This window comes from Melopsittacus undulatus, chromosome 2 (genome assembly GCF_012275295.1).
Source record: "Melopsittacus undulatus isolate bMelUnd1 chromosome 2, bMelUnd1.mat.Z, whole genome shotgun sequence".
Classification (NCBI taxonomy): domain Eukaryota; kingdom Metazoa; phylum Chordata; class Aves; order Psittaciformes; family Psittaculidae; genus Melopsittacus; species Melopsittacus undulatus.
Window position 1 is genome coordinate 16,572,551 of NC_047528.1, and position 18,268 is coordinate 16,590,818.

At 39.9% G+C, this 18,268-nt stretch overlaps 1 protein-coding gene across 1 annotated transcript in view; it reads right to left on the reverse strand.

The window, feature by feature from the left end:
* RDX (radixin) overlaps positions 1–14,923 on the reverse strand; it is a 45,081-nt gene extending 30,158 nt beyond the window's left edge. Inside the window, exons 1-2 of the mRNA XM_034073308.1 lie at positions 14,538–14,923; positions 6,802–6,873 (exon numbers count right to left, since the gene is read on the reverse strand). Coding sequence (XP_033929199.1) covers positions 6,802–6,813 — 12 coding nt within the window. The 5' untranslated portion in view covers positions 6,814–6,873; positions 14,538–14,923. The remainder of the gene's footprint in view (positions 1–6,801; positions 6,874–14,537) is intronic.
* Between the last annotated feature and the right edge of the window lie 3,345 nt (positions 14,924–18,268).

Genomic DNA, 18,268 nt, shown 5'->3' on the forward strand with positions numbered 1-18,268 from the left:
TCCACTATTTTCCATAATTTTGCCACCAGGTGGAATACTTTGAGAAGTGAGAGCCTGCAAAAGTCTCTGCAAGAAAAGAATACAGAAGGGAGATTTAAGGTAAAAAAAGAAAACTGAATAGAAGTTTCCCTCTGCAACAGATTACACTTGTTCACTCCTTTCCTTAGTGTCAATGTAAACGACTTTGGCCATAAGCTGGATACACGACAAGAGTAGTGGGAGTCTAAGGACCTCTAGGTTATAGACCTGCAAGCAGGGAAGATAGTGGAGGTTAGCAAACTGTTTTTGTGTGCAAACACTGATAAAAAACAAGAGTTGAAGGCTTTGGAGTACAAGACAGTAAACTTTGATTGGAAAAAAAAATTAAAAATTAGTGTGTCAGAAGAGCACAAAGATGTGTCTTCTATAGTCTCCTACTCTGTTCATGCTGAGAAGGAAAAAAAATGCTTATTCTCTAACAGAACAACCCATTTTAAACAAGTCTGTTAACAAAAACCTGCCACTTGCCCACTGGGTTGACTTGGGAGTCACCCCTTAATTGTAAGAAGTTAATTTGTTAAAGCAGCTTTTCAATTTTAAAAATGAAGCTTGCTTACTTGTAGCTGCCCTAAAGCAAGTTACAAAGGATAAGGCTAAAATGTAACTCTATTAAATACCAAAGACTGTCATTTAACAGCACCACTGCCAAAACAGGAAGCATCGAAGGAGATCTATGAAGCACAGCAAGTTCAATTAACTGCAGCAGACAAGTCCCTAAAGAGTTGCAGCAGGAAATTCCCACATAAATATCCTTATAATAAATGTCATAGTCTATAAATGCAAGAATTACTACATGCAAGTCTATATTCCTATTCCTCACAAGAACTAAAATATCCAAACAGTACAACAACAGATATAATAGAGAGGCAAGCTCAACACAGTCTGTAAATTCTGGTCACTTCTGGATATTACTGCCTCAAATAAAATCTGAATACACAGCTCTGCATCTGCAATAGATACAAATACACATCACGAGTACCAGTTCACTTATACACCTTTAACTGCTTCAGTTTGCAGCAATTTTCTTTTTCTTTGAGCTTCTGATTAACAGCCCAATTGATAATTCATATCTATACTTCTGGCTCTTCTAAGAAAGTCACAAATTTAACAATAGCAATATTAAAATGTTACCTTTTCTGATATGAGTTATTTAAGAAGAGACTCGCGAAGTTAACACTACACTTGGTATTTTGCTTTTGAAGGCATTTGGACTGACTTAAGATTTTTTGGCATGCAAACACAGAGCTTTTACTACCTTATAACATTGTTTCACAGCTTCAGTTATTTCTAGCCATGGAAAATAAGAAGGTTACTTTCGGGCAAAGACTGAGACTCAGCCCACAAGGTTTACTTATCTAAAACTCAATCACACAGCACCCTCTCAACAAAATCAAATCCGTGCTGTCAGTTATGCTGTCTGTAAAATAAAGCTAACCAACTGCATTAATAAGAGTCACGAGGGAAGTTTCCACATTGTTAAAAGGCAGGGAATTGAGAAGACAGGCAGAGAAAGAAGGCCCAGTAAATTAATGGACTGCCACTCATGTAATCTGCTCCTGGGTATCCAGCTACTTTGAAGCAACACTTCTAATGTGACATCGGTGACAGAGGGAAATTATTTGAACCACAAATTGTGAAGACAGACACTAATCTGAACATAAGTACTCTGAACCGACTTTACCACATGAATATGGAAATGGGAAGGAGCTCTTGCAATGGTGACAAGAGAAACAGATGAAGGTTTCCTGAAGCAAGTGTTAGAAGGCTACCACTGCTCATACCACAAGACCCATTTAATGCCTGCTTTTCAATCTTGCTCTCACCAGGAGCACACATCTTCCTTCAACCTTAGGGAACTATGACAAAGCACTAGGCAACATGTAGCCAATTCCTTCAGCTGCTCAATTGCAACACAAATCCTCTTCTGCTGTGCAAGGGCTCAGGGTAAGAACTGCAACAAGTCTCATTTGGTATATTCATACATAATTTTGACTGAACTCTGAGCAGATATCTTCTATGGATCCCACTCTAATAAACTAATCAAGAAACTCTATTGATGATTCTGCAAATCACAGGAGTATGCCTGAGAAAGCATCTCTTATTCCTGAAGTTTAAAAGTGGCTATATGCAAACATTATCATTGGTACCAGAATTTAACAATTTATATTGCTAATTACAGAACTAGATGTCTCTAGCCACATATTAAATACTAAAATACCATGGTGGTCATGTCTGGGAAACACTTAAAAATGTTGTTGCAGTTTTAGTAACTGAGTAACTTAGACTTTATAAATCCTCTGTCAAGGTCCATGTGGTGAGCCGGAGGTGTGCAGGGAGCATGTGGGATACAGCACCAATGCAGAGGCAGCCTGGACCACCCTGCCTGGATTAAGACCTCTGCTGTGATGCTGGCAGCAAGCAGGTCCTACAACTCCTGGTGATTAATCTCAAAGGGTGAAAATAAACAAACCTACTAAGAACTGCCAAAAATGGGAAACAGCAAAGTCAATTTAAAATTATTTCCCTTTGTCCTATCACAACAGGCCCTGCTAAAAAGTCTATCCCCATCTTTCTTCTACGCCCCCTTTAGGTACCGAAGGCTGCCCTAAGATCTCCCAGGAGCCTTTTCTTCCCCAGGCTGAACAACCCCAGCTCTCCAGACTGTCTTTATAGGAGAGGTGCTTGAGCCCTCAGGGCATTTCTGTGATCCTCCTACAGACCCTCTCCAACAGGTCTATGTCTTTTCCTGTGCTGAAAACTCCAGAGCTCAACACAGGACTGCAGTGCATGGTCTCACCAGAGCAGAGGGCAGAATCACCTCCCTTGACCTGGTGGACCTACTCCTTTTGATGCAGCCCCAGGATACAGTTGGTTTCTGGGCTGTGAGCACATACTACCAGCTCATGTCCAGGTTTTCATCCACCAGTACACACAAGTCCTCCACAAGGCTGCTCTCAATCCCTTCATCCCTTTCAGCTTGTATTGATATCAGGGGCTGCCCCAACACAGGTGCAGGACCTTGCACTTAGCCTTGATGAACCTCATGAGGTTCATATGGGACCACTTTTCACACCTGCCCAGGTCCTTGGCATCAGAACTAGCAGTCTGAGTTCACCTGTATTTTACCACAGTTGGTTCAAATGACTTTAGCATGGACAAGGGAAAGAGAACATATACGTACATACATGGTATTTTTGTGAAGGGAGCAACTGAAGTTTTGATAACATGTTGCTAATGGGTTATGAGGACATTTGCCACAGCTCACAAAATAGTATTTATTAAAATATAAAAAAGTAATAATGAAAAAAATCTGAAGTAATTTATCTGTGGAGGAATTTATCAAAAGCAATGAAGAATATAGTCAGTGAAGATACATGGAGCAATGAACATCCATGTGTATATATTAAAAGCACACATTTTATATGAGAATTACACTTTTGTTGTATTCTTTCACTGCTTTAAGACTTGAAAAAATATAGCTTAATAGTCTAACACTTATTGTACTTCAGCCATTGTGTGCAGATGTTTGTTGTGGCACTTCAGCTTTCATCAGGAAGCCCAAAACTGAATATTGATATTAGTAAGAAAGCCATTTCAAATCACATGGAAGAGGTTTTGCTTTGTTTTGACAAGCACAGTGTGAATTAGTCACATGTAAAAGCCACAAAAAAAAGTCCAATTGTCAGGTATAAGAAAATTTCATATGGCTAAAAAATGTTTTTACACACTAGTGCAGCTGATAACTGTATCAAATTTGATATTAAATAATTTGTGTTAGGGAGTAGCAATTCGTTGGTCCAACTGCTTTACACACTGTACAAATATACATATTACACTCTGAATATCAACCTCAAAGCAGACATTGGAACAGATGTAAGAGAAAAGTTAATGAAGGTAAGGTAAAAAGATAAGGATTAAACAGCATTAGGAACAGAAGGCTACAGAATAATGGCAAAAAGATTTTACTAATAGAGAAACCAAAAGAAAACAGACCTCCAAACTGACATCAGTTGTCTATTTATGCTGCAGAAACAATCTATTCAAACCATAATTCAAATACTGCACTACACATCTCACATTTTCCTGTAAAACAACAGGGAAACAACTCAAGGAAAAAAGTAATTTTACAATATTTTAATTCAAACACTTTAGGGAAATTAACTTGATCTCATACATATTAATTCAAATTTTAAACATACAATATCATTCAAGAACCTGGTATCTACTCCTTCTGAATACACAACATTGTACAATGTTCAAGACGAAAAAAGAAATAAAAAAAATAAACCAAAAAACTTCTTTTTTAATCCTAGTAGCTTTGATATCTACCCAGCATAATGCTTTCTCCTGCATACCTTGCTGCCTTGTGCAAAAATGCTGCAAACTACCAGCAAAAGCAGCTGGTAATTTTAACTCCTCATACACCCTATAAATGTAACTAATATTTCAGTCAATTAAACCTAATCTTCTTAGCCTATGAAATGATTAACTGTTATGTAACTAATGAGGTCTAATTTTAGTTTCTATGTTTCTATTTTTGGGGGAGATCTTGGAGAAAGGCATACAGCTGAGAAACATTCTGTCTGTCCTTTTAGGAAGAAAACACCAAAAGTAAGATTGAACAAATATTCTATTCTTCAGCAAGCAGAGAACTAAACACACTGAAAACAGAACTCCAGTTTTGGGAGCTCCAGTTTTGATTACAGAAGCAAGAAAAAAAATAGGAGAAAAGCTCCTAAAGATCTACCATTCAAAAGAGGCAACCAGAGCAAAATCTGAGGTTTCATATTTATAGATAAAATTACTTAACCTTTGACACGTACTACTTGTTAATTCACTGATTACTAATTATAATTACAGCAACCTGGAGTTTATAGGAAGAAATCCATATGACATTTTCCAAGAAATGTAATTTATGTAATTTTTTAATGGTTTCTTTAATTTAGCTTCCATGATCTCACATGTGCCTATTTTGCCAGGAGACATACAAGAACATCCAAGCACATGAGAACTCTTTATATAAAAAGCCCCTCATAAAAGGAAAAAAAATTATCTCATCTTTGGCATGAGTCCAGCTTCTTTCCTAAGATCTGGTAGCAAATTTCCATGCCTAGGGTGGATTGTGAGTTCTTCCAACATCTCTGCTGTCTCAGTTTTAAAGATGCTGCTTTTCTTCTAAACAACTGCAAAACTGCATTCCCTATGATTTTCTCAGGTCCTAAAAATAGAGGGAACCCTGCCTGCCTAAATTTCATGGTTCCAATCACAGAATTTAAAAAGAAGTAACCTCACTCAGGCCATCTTTCTTTTAGTCATCACTTCCGAGACCTCACTGCTCTGTAGCACCATGGAGTTGAGGGCTGCAGGAAACACATGTGCTCACAGTGACTTTATGCTTCAGTCTTAAAACACAGTTTTCCAGTTGAGAACCTCTGTCAAAGATACTATTCAATTATGATAGCTAGGAATCAAAAAAGGTCAGAAAACAGTATGCTGCAAATACATTTTCCTGCCCTTAATAGTGCAGCTTTCTGTAAGAAAAGGACAGGACACAAGTAACTACCTCCAACTTCAGGAAGTGCCAAGATATTGCCCCCAATCCACAGGTGAGATGAGATTATAGAAACTATATTGCATGGCCATTTGGACAGTAGTTCAAATCTCAGAACACAACTTCTAGCCCTTCAACAGGCCCATGTTCACATTAGTCAGTAAACTGTAACAGTTCCAAATGCTGGCATGCAATACAGATTATTTATAATGGTAATTTCTGATTAAAAGCAAAAACCTTTTATACAAAGAATCATGGAATAGTTAGGGTTCTGTGTATAAGTATTAATATGTCTACACACAATGCAAAAAGACATGTTTATTCTTAGTAACAGATCTGCTGCCCTGCTCATAATCTACTACTTCAACAAAACATCAGAAAACCAAGAAAACTCGAAGGCTATTACATAAACTAATCAAGTTGAATAGAAATAACCTGTCCTGACAATTCAGTTCCTTTTCCAAATGCTTTGCTCACTGGATACAAGGGGAAGAGACAACCAAAAGTCACTTAACACATGGCAGATGAAATCCTGAGCAACCAATATTACATCACAGCAAAATAATCAAGCTGCTGAGTAATTATCTCTTCAAAGAATTCTAGAACTATTATCAACACAAAAGCTTGAGTTTTGGGCTTCTTTTTTTTTCCCTGCATAGAAAACTGATTAATTCCTTTCTCAGCTGAAGTGAGATGAATAGAAGACCACAAAGATTGCTTATTTCCTCCTTTTAACACTTACATTCTAGGTTTCACCCTCTACCATGGTAAAACTACCACCTGTGTGGTAGTCACAGACACTTCAAACGTTCTGGCTTCCCCTGCCAAATCCTGCAGCAAGTTCTTCCACTGATTCTCACGGACAGTCAGGCTCTAATAATGGCTCCATTAACCACTGTATGTCTTCTCACCTCAAAGTCAACAATTCTTGAAAAGTCATTCCTCCTGCCAGCCAAATGGGCTCCAAGTTCATTGTGGTTTGTAAGTACTGCCCCATCTCTAAGTAACACTCCATGTAACTTGCAGTACCAAGCTTTCTTAATCTTTTTCCCATGTTGTTATTAAACTATCTCAGCTCCAATTGTACATTATTAGGTCTTATGAAATCTAGAAAGGGCAGAGTGAAAACAACTACAGCTGTTATAAGATCACCACACGAAAACATGAAAACCCTGTTATATTTTAAATTAGTGAAAAAAACAGATACTTACTGGTTTAGGCATTTTTCTTGTTTTCTTTAGTACCTTGTCCAGTTAAGTCTTCTACAAATGCTTTGTCCCCTTCTGTCAAAAACAAAATTGAAAGGGTTGTTTTTACATTAATCAAAAAATCACAGCAAATAGCACAAATTCCATGACAGGTAAACAAGTGTTCTACATGTACAAAATGCACTTTTCAGTAGATGCCGTATATAGAAAGCAACTAACCCAGTAACACAGTCTACAGGTCTCTAAGTAGTAGCCTCCTTTCTAGTTTTCGTAAAAATACAGAGACAACAGTTCCCCAAGTGCTACAAATTCTTTTAAAAGCTTTTGGTATCAGACATCTTCTAGTTATAAAAACCTTTACCACTACTTACTAGGAAATAAAATTCATACAAGGAACTCCAAAGCTGCAATTTAATCTGTCAACTCTAGTCAAACTTGAAACATCATGAAAACAAAGAAAAAAAACCCTAACATAGTTTTAAACCATCAAAACTGTATTTCATATCTATAAAAGCATGATTTTCTCTCACTGAAGGGATGATACGGTTATTTTTTCCCAGATGAAGAGAAATGCAAGTACACCCCGGTAAAAAAAAAGGGGAGGGGGAAAAACCTGCTCCGCTTAAAATAATACAGCTTTTCTTCAAAAAAGTAAAAATAGAAAAAAAAGCAGAAAGTCTGTAAGTTACATCCACATGGTAATGAAAGTATTTGCTATAGTGTTCTGTTCCAAAAACGATTTTTATGTCTTGAAAAAATCTGCTTGCGATGATACTGGTAGACAGCATCCTGCCTCCTTTTCAATTCATTCTACCTCAAGAAGAATAAGCAGCTTATTACCTTCTCGCATGATTTTAAAGTAATGACTTCCATGAATCAGTCCTGCTGCTGATGTGCAAAGAGTACCAAAGATGGCATTGCCTTCAAAAATAGTATTAACTGGAATTACACTTATACTAAGAAAAAAAACAGACATACTACTCAGAATACTCAGATTCCAGTATCATAACACTCCATGACTGCAACAAATGAATAAAATTTTCAGAAGTGCTTAAAAATAAATAAATAAACAAAAAAGATACAAGGAAACCCCAAAATATTTAGAGCGATTTATTTTTACAAATTTTGTATAAATTCTCATACATAAATAAAAACGCAAATACAAAGTATAGTTATACATATTTACAAAAGAAGTTATTTTTCTTGCTTCTTGGCAATAATACAGTAAATATTAAAAACATTTGCACAGCAACCTAAGGTATTCTCCCCCTTAATTTGCATTTCTTTTTCTAATCTGTAAAGATATGTTTGAGAAAAAGGGCTAGAAAAAAGAGGTAAAGGGTGAAAACAGAATTTAAAAAGCATCAGTATTGTTAGCTAGTAAAGAAAAATTTATGCTAAGACTAAAGATTACGTACAGGTCTAATGGTATAATGCAGATGAGCAAGTTTCGTTTATTGAAATATCAGTCTGAAAAAAATTAAACCAACATCTTTCTATTCATTATGATAAAATTAATGTAGCACAACTATACACAATATTATGTTGGTCTAGCATAAAGACAGTTGTATCCTGTAGATGTATTCTTTTTTTCTAATTATGGCAGATATTCTAAAGTATTGGATAGCAGCAGTAAGACTACTATTCTAAGATATTGATCAACATGTTCTTGGAAAAAGGAATAGAGTTTTCTGGAATTCCTCTCCTCTTGTTTTTGGTGGTTTTTTTTTTTAACCACAAAGCCTTTTGTGGTGGAGGAAAAATAGGCTTATAGGTGTTTACAACACTGGCTTTTGATAAAATTCAACAGCACATTTCCAGTTCACAGAAGAGACTGCTTCTCCCTCTTCTCCTCCCTTTCCCCAATGTACTCCTCAGAAAAAAATGGAAGTAAAACATAAACCAAGCTTGATTCTAGTATCTGCTGACAGTAAGCAGGATTCTGAGCTGCAGTAATCTTTGTGTTCACCTTTTTGATAGCAGCGGCTCACTGCTCGCAAAACTGAATGCAAATTGAAGCCCTGGAGTTAAGACTCAGTTAATTAATGATGCAGAAGCTAAATTAGATTCTCATGCACCATTTTATAAGCGTGCCAAGCAAACAGTACTAAAAGGAATATTAAATAGCATAACTATTCTTATGTGCCTACAGTTACATTAGCATTGAAAAGAAGGGCCATGGTAAGATGACTGATAAGAAGTCCAGTCTCCAGTAGACAAATGCCAACTATACAGCACAAGGCCAAGATCTGTGTTATCAAGTGATTACCCCCTGGGGCCTTTAAGAGAGACCATGTCAATCACTTTCCAAAATGACGACTGTCACACCCTCCTACATTCTGGTACTGCAAATTTTTCCATCCCAACTTATTGCTTTGGGTTTTACCCAAATGGTTTGTTAAACAACTACCAACCAATTCTAAATTACTTCTTTGAAAACATATTATTAAAACCCTAAGGTAATTTTTAAAATCTAAGCTGTGACTACAAAGTTTTATACATTAATTGTCATCAAATCCAATTGGTAGACATGCAATTTAAATGAGTTTACAGAATTGTTTGCATGCAATAAAACAAAGCTGTAAGCTAAAAGTAAGAATCATTGTGCAAAACTCAATAGAACTGAAGCCTGTCAGCCCCACAGACCCCATAGGCCTGATAAATTATCACAGTACATGGGCAACATGAAAAAAAAAAAAGGAAAAAAATTAACAGCCTAGATATTTTTTATTGAAATGCTTGCTGTAATAGCTTTTCTTATGATAAAATAAATTAATAAATAAATAAAATTCTATCATTTATTTTTTAAAAAAGAAAGAAATCTGACAAATTTAGAGGCAACTATTTTTGTTTAGTATTAGGGGCAAACTGAATTTGTTTCTATGTCAGATCATAGAGACCTTCTGCCATATTATAATGCAAAAAAATATAAATCAAACAAAAATTAAATTCATGGGCCATGGTATCCATTCTATATATAATACAGAAAACAGCCTGTATCTATGTGCTTTCATACTAAAAATGTCATGTAACTTCTAAAGAGTATATTCACACAGAAGCACTACAATGAAGTATTATATGAATATAAAAATCGAGATCTTAAAATTGTGCAAAAAATGAAATAAAATAAGCAGTTAATAGAAAAATAACACCCTATATTTCCCAATTATTGGCATCAGCTAACACTAAAAACAAAACAAATATAAGGAAAACATTTGGCCAAAAGAAACCCAAAATCACTGCCAGAAATATCAAAATCACTGCCAAAATATTGTACATCTCCCTATCATTACTGGAGTCAGGGTTCATGTCTGCTACTTACACATTTCCAATAAATTTGTATTTAGTGGATGAAACCTTATCAGTTTCACTGAATTTTTATCTTTGAATCAATTAATTACTTAATCTTAACATTCACATGAAATGGCACTGCAAGTAAGAGAAAAACAACCCAGTCAGCTGGGATTGGGAATGACAGCCCTGTCACTTCCCTCATTCTGAAACCAGTTTGTGACCTACTAGACATAAAGGCTCATCACTTTGGTATTTCAATTCCCAAAGGTGCCTCTTCCAAATCAGGATTAGTAGGCTTGTGAATTTGCAGAGTTCCTACTGCTGTAACACTCCAGCCCTTGAGACCTTCACAGCATATGCAATATCTGGACTCTGGACCAAATCACCAAAACATCAGCAGACTCCACAACACAAGCAAACAAAAAAAATCATCCAGAACATCAAGAATTCTCTTGAAACGAAGAGCTGAGATTTCAGCTCATTTCACTACAAGGCAGTTAGGGTTTTTAGATCAGTATTATCCATATTGCCAGTTATGACACAGAAGCCAACAAATAAAGCAATTGTTGAAAGATGACAAAGCTTGCTTCGCAAGACGATGGTGAATAAAATGCTTCATGCCAAAATTCTGTCAAATAGTTTATGCAGCAGCTGGTTTCAAAGGAGACATTCATACACAGCCATGGGGCTGAGGTCAGGTGAGGATGGGATAGGAGGCAGAAGGCTTGAGCAGGACACCCAGATGGCACAGAACCAACCTTCAAAAGCGGGATCCCCATCTGACAGCTTCTCTCTTCAACAGTGTGCCTCCTAAGCTCTAGCAAGAGCTTCAGTCTCTATTTTCCTACATAGAGATGACAGGGACAACAAACCTTCAGCCACAGCAATATAACTCACTCATTTATAGGAGCTTACTTAAAATTATTATTCTTTTTCTTTTCAAAGTTTTATATCATTGCATTTTTTTTTGTGATACCTGAAAGTTTTAGATCTCTGGCAGCAGTAGACAACTTCCAGGCCAATGTACCTGACTAACTGGTATCAGCTTTCTAAAAGAACGCCTCTCTGCTCCAGAGCAGCCTGTGAATGCCTGCAGGGCAATCTTCTTCAACACTAACAGCTCCCTAATAACACACTCGTTGCAGTCCAATAACGATGTTCATTCATCACAGACTTTACTTCTGCATACGTTTTTTTCAGACTGACAGAGAGGTTGTCTCGGATGCAAGCAAACAAAGGGGGGGAACCAAAACAAGCCATCTAGCTCACAAAAAAAAAAAAAACCAAGGAAAATAAGAAAAACAAAGAGCTGAATTCTGTAAGTAACACGCAATAACTGAAATTTGATGAGTGCTAGATATCAGTGCAAAGTTTTACATACTATTTGAGTACTGTATGTTTACCTTCTTAAAAACCATTTTCCCCAATACTCGCTTCCCTGAAATACTTGATTTAGGCTTGCTGTCTCTTTGAAAATAAATGCAATACAACCAGTAAATTGTCACACACTAAACATACTTATAGCTAAACTTATTTTGAAGAGTGAAGTGCTCCTTCTAAACTGGAGTTCCTGAGAACTTCAGAAGCACAAATGAAAACTTGGCAGTTGCCAACACAGTAGTTAAACAAAAAGCAACACAGACCAGCCAAAGAATATTCATGCCATACTTGCAGTTTTACCAGTTAATAAACTGGTATGCTATAGCTGTGCTATACAATTTACATACAGTTAATATTTATTAAGTTTAGTAACCTTAACTTCAAGTTTTAGCTTCAAAGTACCCACAACTGCACTGCTTAAAATAACTCAAATATTTTGAGGAGTCCTACAATGACATAATGCCATTTTTCCCATGTACATCTGATATACCAGCAAAAATGGAAATTAAGGAGTGTGACTGGTGCAGGTTCTCTGCTGTTTCAAAGTGAAATAAATCTTTCTCTAAAAATTCAGTTAACAAAGAATCATGACATAAGCAAAATTCTGAGCATATACCATTTCAAAACCATGTCTTCTATCTTCTAAATGATGCTGTTAAGTCTCTTAGAATTGGCTCTATAAGATAAAGGTAACTTATAAACCTGAAGTCTCCATATACATTAGCTAGTGTTCTTAAATCAAAATGTTCTAGTGTAAAGATTATTAACTCCCTTTTGGGGCCAATGTAATATTTTTCATTGTACTACATGACTTGAAGGTTTCATTTCACAGAGTGCTCAATAAACATCTAAAACAGAAAGGAAAATAAGCTTTTAAATTCAAAGTACAGTTAAGAATTAGCCTCCTGGTAAAGTTAACCCACAGATGCAGCCCTTCAATGTTGAAAAGAAGTTTACCTATGCCCCTTCAGCTCTGGAGTAAACTCACTGAGCATGCAAGATACACAGAGTGCTGCTTTAATGGATCAGTATCATTCAACAATCAGGACTTTCTTCAGAAGTTTGTATAAAGCTTTGTTTACATTTATAGACTTGAAAATCCTCCCTTTCCTCTACTCCCACAGACTCCTAATGCAACACAAAGTAACAGGACAGCTTTGATGTATTCAACACATCCAATAAAAAGTAGTAATACCTTAACTTCCCTCTTTACTTCTGCCAAGTGAAGTACCCCTTCTCAAAAAGCAGAGCAAGAATGCTGAAGAAAGGCCACATACTTATCCTGGAAATGGCTAAAGTAGCTTTCTTTACCGTGAACTGCTTCCTAATATCATAACTTCTGCACTTCTTACCCCTCTAATTTTGCATCTTCTAGATGGATCCATATTCTCACTCTCTTTATGGCTTTACCTAATTTTCTGTGAACCAACTTTTTTTCTGGCAATTCATCAAGCCCTGCAATTCTCACTTCTGCAATGGCAGAAACAGGCCAGAACTCTTGCTGTCATCTCTCTTAACACTTTTACACGGTTTCTTTCAGTCAGCATTCAAGGAAAACTCTCTGGACAGCTCCTGACATGTCACACCATGCCATTTTCCATGTGTTTTCTAAAGCTGTTTGGTGTACTTTTGCTCTCTGGTCTCCCAACCTGATAGAAGAGCTGTGTCACTTCTGCACAAAGCTTGGAAATATGCCACTGCCTTGCAATTGCCATTTGCTGGGAGGCTGCCTACCTGGGAATATTGCACGCACTTGTACTTTGTTTTTCTCATAGCCTCTGTTATGCTAAATCAATAGATCAAAACTGGTACATTGAATAATCCAATAAACAGTTACTCCTTGTCTCTTTAACGATCAAGAAAACTACCTCATCACAGCAGCCATAATGTTACTGTACACCAACTCCACGTCTTCCCCCATAACACGTATTGCCCAGCAGCACTGTGCCAACACTCTGTGTAAGAGCTGACAGCAACAAAGGTATTTCTCTGATCCCTGGGTTTGTGAGGGAAGACGCATGCATCCTCAAAACATTTCTGTGACCTAAACACGATGACAAGCACCTCTGATGACAGCAAACCAGACTAAGATGCACAGACATGTCTGAGGCCTGACACAAACCACTCACAAAGACAGAATTAATTAAAACTCGGGACTGCCACTCCCATAACTCAGTCAAAAAAAGATAAAAATAAAATCTTTTTAAGAGCCTGCACCAGAAAAGAGAACATGAAATACTTGTCTAGGGTGTTACACAGACTGGAAAAGCTTAATAGCACCTTGCAACTGATGTGATTAGTTGGGGCTGGCATAAAGTCCAAAGAGTTACTTTTTTTTTTTAAGTTCAAATGAAGAAAACTGGCAGAAGTGAATGCCACAAAGTTGAAACTAAAGCCCCTTATCTGTGCTAGGCTTTAAGCAGCGAGGTTAATTACAAATGCCTACGACTTGTAGAAAACATTAATCCATTCAAAGAAAAAACAATGCACAAAGGCTCATTCAGGGCCGCTGTGCCCATTACGTCGGTCAGTATTTAAGGACTCTAAAACTGTGCATTTGTTGGAAACAATAGACAGCAACAGATGCTTCGCAGCACTTGTTTATGAAGTAATTCCTTATTATTCTTCCACACCGCCACAGTCAGCTGCCGGACCCGACTGCCACATGTCTACAGTAACCTCAAGAGCCACGACGCTCGGGGACATGAATAATGCAGCGGGGGCTGCGCAGCTCGGGCACGCCGGGGCGCGCTCCCGGGGCTTCCCCAACAAAGCGCCCGCAGCCCCTCATCGGCAGCGGGGGCTCGGAGATCCGGGGCCCCCTACCAGGCGGCGGCGGCCGCTGTGCCCCGGACCCGATCGGCGAGCTGCACCGCTGCCGCAACAAGTCTCACTGCGCGCCGGTGTCCCCCGCCCCCGAGGGCTGCAGGCTCCCGCCTCGGGCCGCTGCCGGCGCGGCAAAGGAGCGGCCCCCGTTGCCCAGCGCCCCCGCTCTCCCCTCACAGCCGCCCGCGCTTCGCTCGCCGCGGCGCCCCGCGGGCCAGTGCGGCCGCTCCCCGCCTCACCTGGGGCTCCACTCCCCCGAGAGCGCTGAGTAGCGGCGTGAAGAGGGGGGGACGAGACCCCGAGGTCGGTACTCGGCACGGCGCTCTCCGCTCCTCACGGGGCGGGGCAGAGAGGTGTGTGTCCACCCCCCCCCCCCGCCGCGCTGCTCCCCCTCGCAGCGGGGCAGGAGGCGCTGCGGGGCCGGGCCGGGCCGTGCCCCTCGCGGCGCCGCCAGGGACGAGGCGCCAAGTGTGGCGGCGGCTGACAGATCCGCAATATGGCGGCGGCACCGCCGCTCAGATTTTCCCCCCTGTCAAGATGTTGCTTCTGCGCCCGCTCATGCGCGGCGCAACCAGGCCTGCGCCACAGGCGGCGCGAAGCCCGTGTTCGTAGTGCCGGCGCCGGCGGAGGGGCGCGGGGGCTGGCGGCGTGAGTGGCCCTCGGGCGCGGAAGGAGCCTTGCGCAGTTCGGCGTGGTGCTGCGGCTAAGAGGGGCGGCCGCCGGGGAGGGTGGAGAGATAGTTGGGGGAGTACGTTCTGCGAGGTGGCGGTGGGGCACGGCGGTCCGGAGGCCTAGCCAGAGCCCTTTGGCAGCGTCCTGCACGCTGGGGCTGAGCGGGTGCTGAGCTGGTGATTGGAGAGCGAGCGTCCCGCGGGAGCCTTCTGAACTCGGCCGTGCCTACACGTGTTTACTTATAATAGATGCTCAGTCTTCCTTCGCGTAAGTAAGGAGATCAGGAGAAAAAGAGCCTTTTTGGTTAGTGCAGCAGATCAGACAGGGAAAGCATCAGTAAAGCTTTATCACGGGTGAGGGAGGCGGTTGGCAGTGTGAATGTCTTCCATTCGAAGCTCCCTGAGGAAATACCTTGTCCTTCTTTTTATCTGGGGAGGAAAAGGCGAGCGTGTGTGCTCTTGGGTGTGATACGGTATGATAGGCGCTGCACATGCTTCTGCAGATACGGTGCAGGGAGCTCTCACCAGCCGGCCACAGCAGGCAGGATGGGGTTCAGGGGTGAGCTGGGAGCTGCGAGGCTCCAGCTGACAGAGCTCTGGAGCAAAGGGAAGCCTTAACAAAAAGTGCAGAATGTGGTTCGAGAGTTCTGTTCTATTCCATTTCATGGAATCAACTAGGTGGGAAAAGACCTGTAAGGGGCTATTCAGCCTGGAGAAGAGAAGGCTGCGTGGAGACCTCATAGCAGCCTTCCAGTATCTGAAGGGGGCCTACAGGGATGCTGGTGAGGGACTCTATTAGGGACTGTAGTGATAGGACAAGGGGGAATGGGTTGAAACTTAAACAGCAGAGGTTTAGACTGGATATAAGGAAGAAATTCCTTACTGTTAGGTGGTGAGGTACTGGAATGGGTTGCCCAGGGAGGTTGTGAATGCTCCATCCCTGGCAGTGTTCAAGGCCAGGTTGGATGAAGCCTTGGGTGATATGGTTTAGTGCGAGGTGTCCCTGCCCATGTCAGGGGGGTTGGAACTAGATGATCTTGAGGTCCTTTCCAATCCTAACTATAATTCTATGATTCTGTGATCATGGAGTCCAACCATCAAGTGAGGTGTTACCCCAGGACTGCCAAGACCAGCCCTGAGCCGTGTCACTAAGGGCCTCATCTGCACTGTTTTCAAACATTTTCAGAAATGGCAGTTCCACCATTGTCCCAGGCAGCCTGTTCCAATGTGTAATCACCCTTTCGGTGAAGAAATGGAGGCCGATACCTATCACTTGTTACTTGGGAGAAGACACCAGCCACCTCCTCAGTCCATCCTCCTTTCAGGTAGTTGTAGAGAGTAATAGTCGCAGTTGATGAGACACTTGCTCCTTTTTCATCACTCATGTGGGGGAAAGAGCTACACTGGGGGATGGGACACACACCACCCTCTTTTTTTTCCATATATGTATTTTCATTTTTTCATATGCAATCACACCAGGGATGGAGTAGAAAACATCAGTAAAGAGAATCCTGAAGGACGGAGAGGTTGTAGCAGTGCCAGCTCAGTCTGCGCTTTTGCAGTTTATTTTTTGTTTTCAGGGTGCTTCCTGAGCTTGATGGCAACACAGCCAGGGTGGCCAAACAGCAAAGCTAAATGCAAGGGGATCCACTTGAGTTACCAGCTCTGAGTCATGCAGCTACTATTAATATACCTAGCCCTCTGGCTGTCTGATAAAGAAAGACTGGGGGAAGAAGTGAGAGGAATTTTCAATTAAAGCTGCTTCAGAAAGAATAGTATTAACATTTCAGGATGAATGGGAGGTGGGGAGGAGAGCAGCCTGGCAAACAAGAAGGAATAATCTCCCAGAGGGACTCTGACTAAACTGGGGGGTTTTAAATTTGTTTTAAATAACATTCTGATAAACTAGATGACTATATAACACAAACTATAACAAAATTAAATTATATAAGAATTAGTTTAATTGCTTCTTCCAGGGGCGGTTAATGAGTTTAACCTCTGATGATTTTATACCTTTTACTGTATATTTCAAAGAGATGTTTCTTTTGCAGTCATCACCACAGAAACTGAATATCTTAGTCTTATTAAAGGTATATATCTTAGTCTTATTAAACCCATTTCCTCTCATGGGCTAAAATTTCAATTCTAGCTTTGTTTATGCCAGTTTGCGCCAAGAAAGAAGTGACAGTGGCTCCTTCTTCTCTTTTTTCTTCATGAAGAGCATCCTGTCTTGAAACAGAGTATTTTGCAGTATATTAAATTTCTGAAGGGTTCTGCAGCCTCTGCAGATTCATGGTTCCACTGACCATCAGTATGACATGCACTCTCCCCTGTTCAGGCAGCCTTTTCCTGCAGGTCAGAGTAAGATCCAAGGGAAACGAAAAAAAAAACAATAACCCACGGGAAACCAAACCCTACGTCCTTCAGTCACCTAAAGAAGTTGTCTGTGGTTCAGTGCATTGCACAGATAAAATGCGTTTACTTTAGTTGACTGAATTAGAGGCTTGCTTTTCTTCCAAAATGCTCCATTGTGACCTGGCTCAAATACAGGTTTATTGCAGTAGGACATAGTTTCTTTACAAGTGTTGATAGCATGTGGAAGAAAGTTCCTTTCAATCTGTTCATTATCACTGTAGGATATGCATTATCTCTTATCCTGTTAAATGAAGAATATTATTGCTCAAAAATGTCAAGGTAAATAATATTCTTATCTTCCTTGTCAATAGTATAATGTGGCTTTCTTCTCACCTTGCTTCCTTAACAGGGTGTAAAATTAGAGTTTGTCTGATAAAACAGGGCAGTAAAAACAAAAGTGCAGTTAGAGATTGTATTCTTTTTAGCCATGAAACTGAAACTATAGAAAGAACTACAAGCAATAAAGAGAGCTTTCAGATACCGGTATCAAATTACACAGTTCTTTAAGAGATAGGTTATAAAGATAAGAAAGCCATAAGGGCAAGATAGGAAGTTTGTTTTCCAGCAATAATGCCGAAATACCGCTTTTCATTCAAAACAAAACAGATTTAAAACTTTGCCCTATCTGAAGAATCAATCCTAGAATCACTTTTGAAAGTAAAGATTTCTTTTGGGGGCCAATACTTCTCTTGTTTTACAGTGCATCCTCTTGTTTTACAGTGCATCTGCAAAGGCATAAAGCATTAGTGAAGACCCAGTGGTGTGTTAGAATCTACTTTTATTACAGCTAAATGCACAATCCAAGGGCAGTTACTGAACAAGGCATTTTGGAAAGGAGAACTAAGGAAAAAAATCACCTTGAGGAATTTCTGATTTTTTTGGCA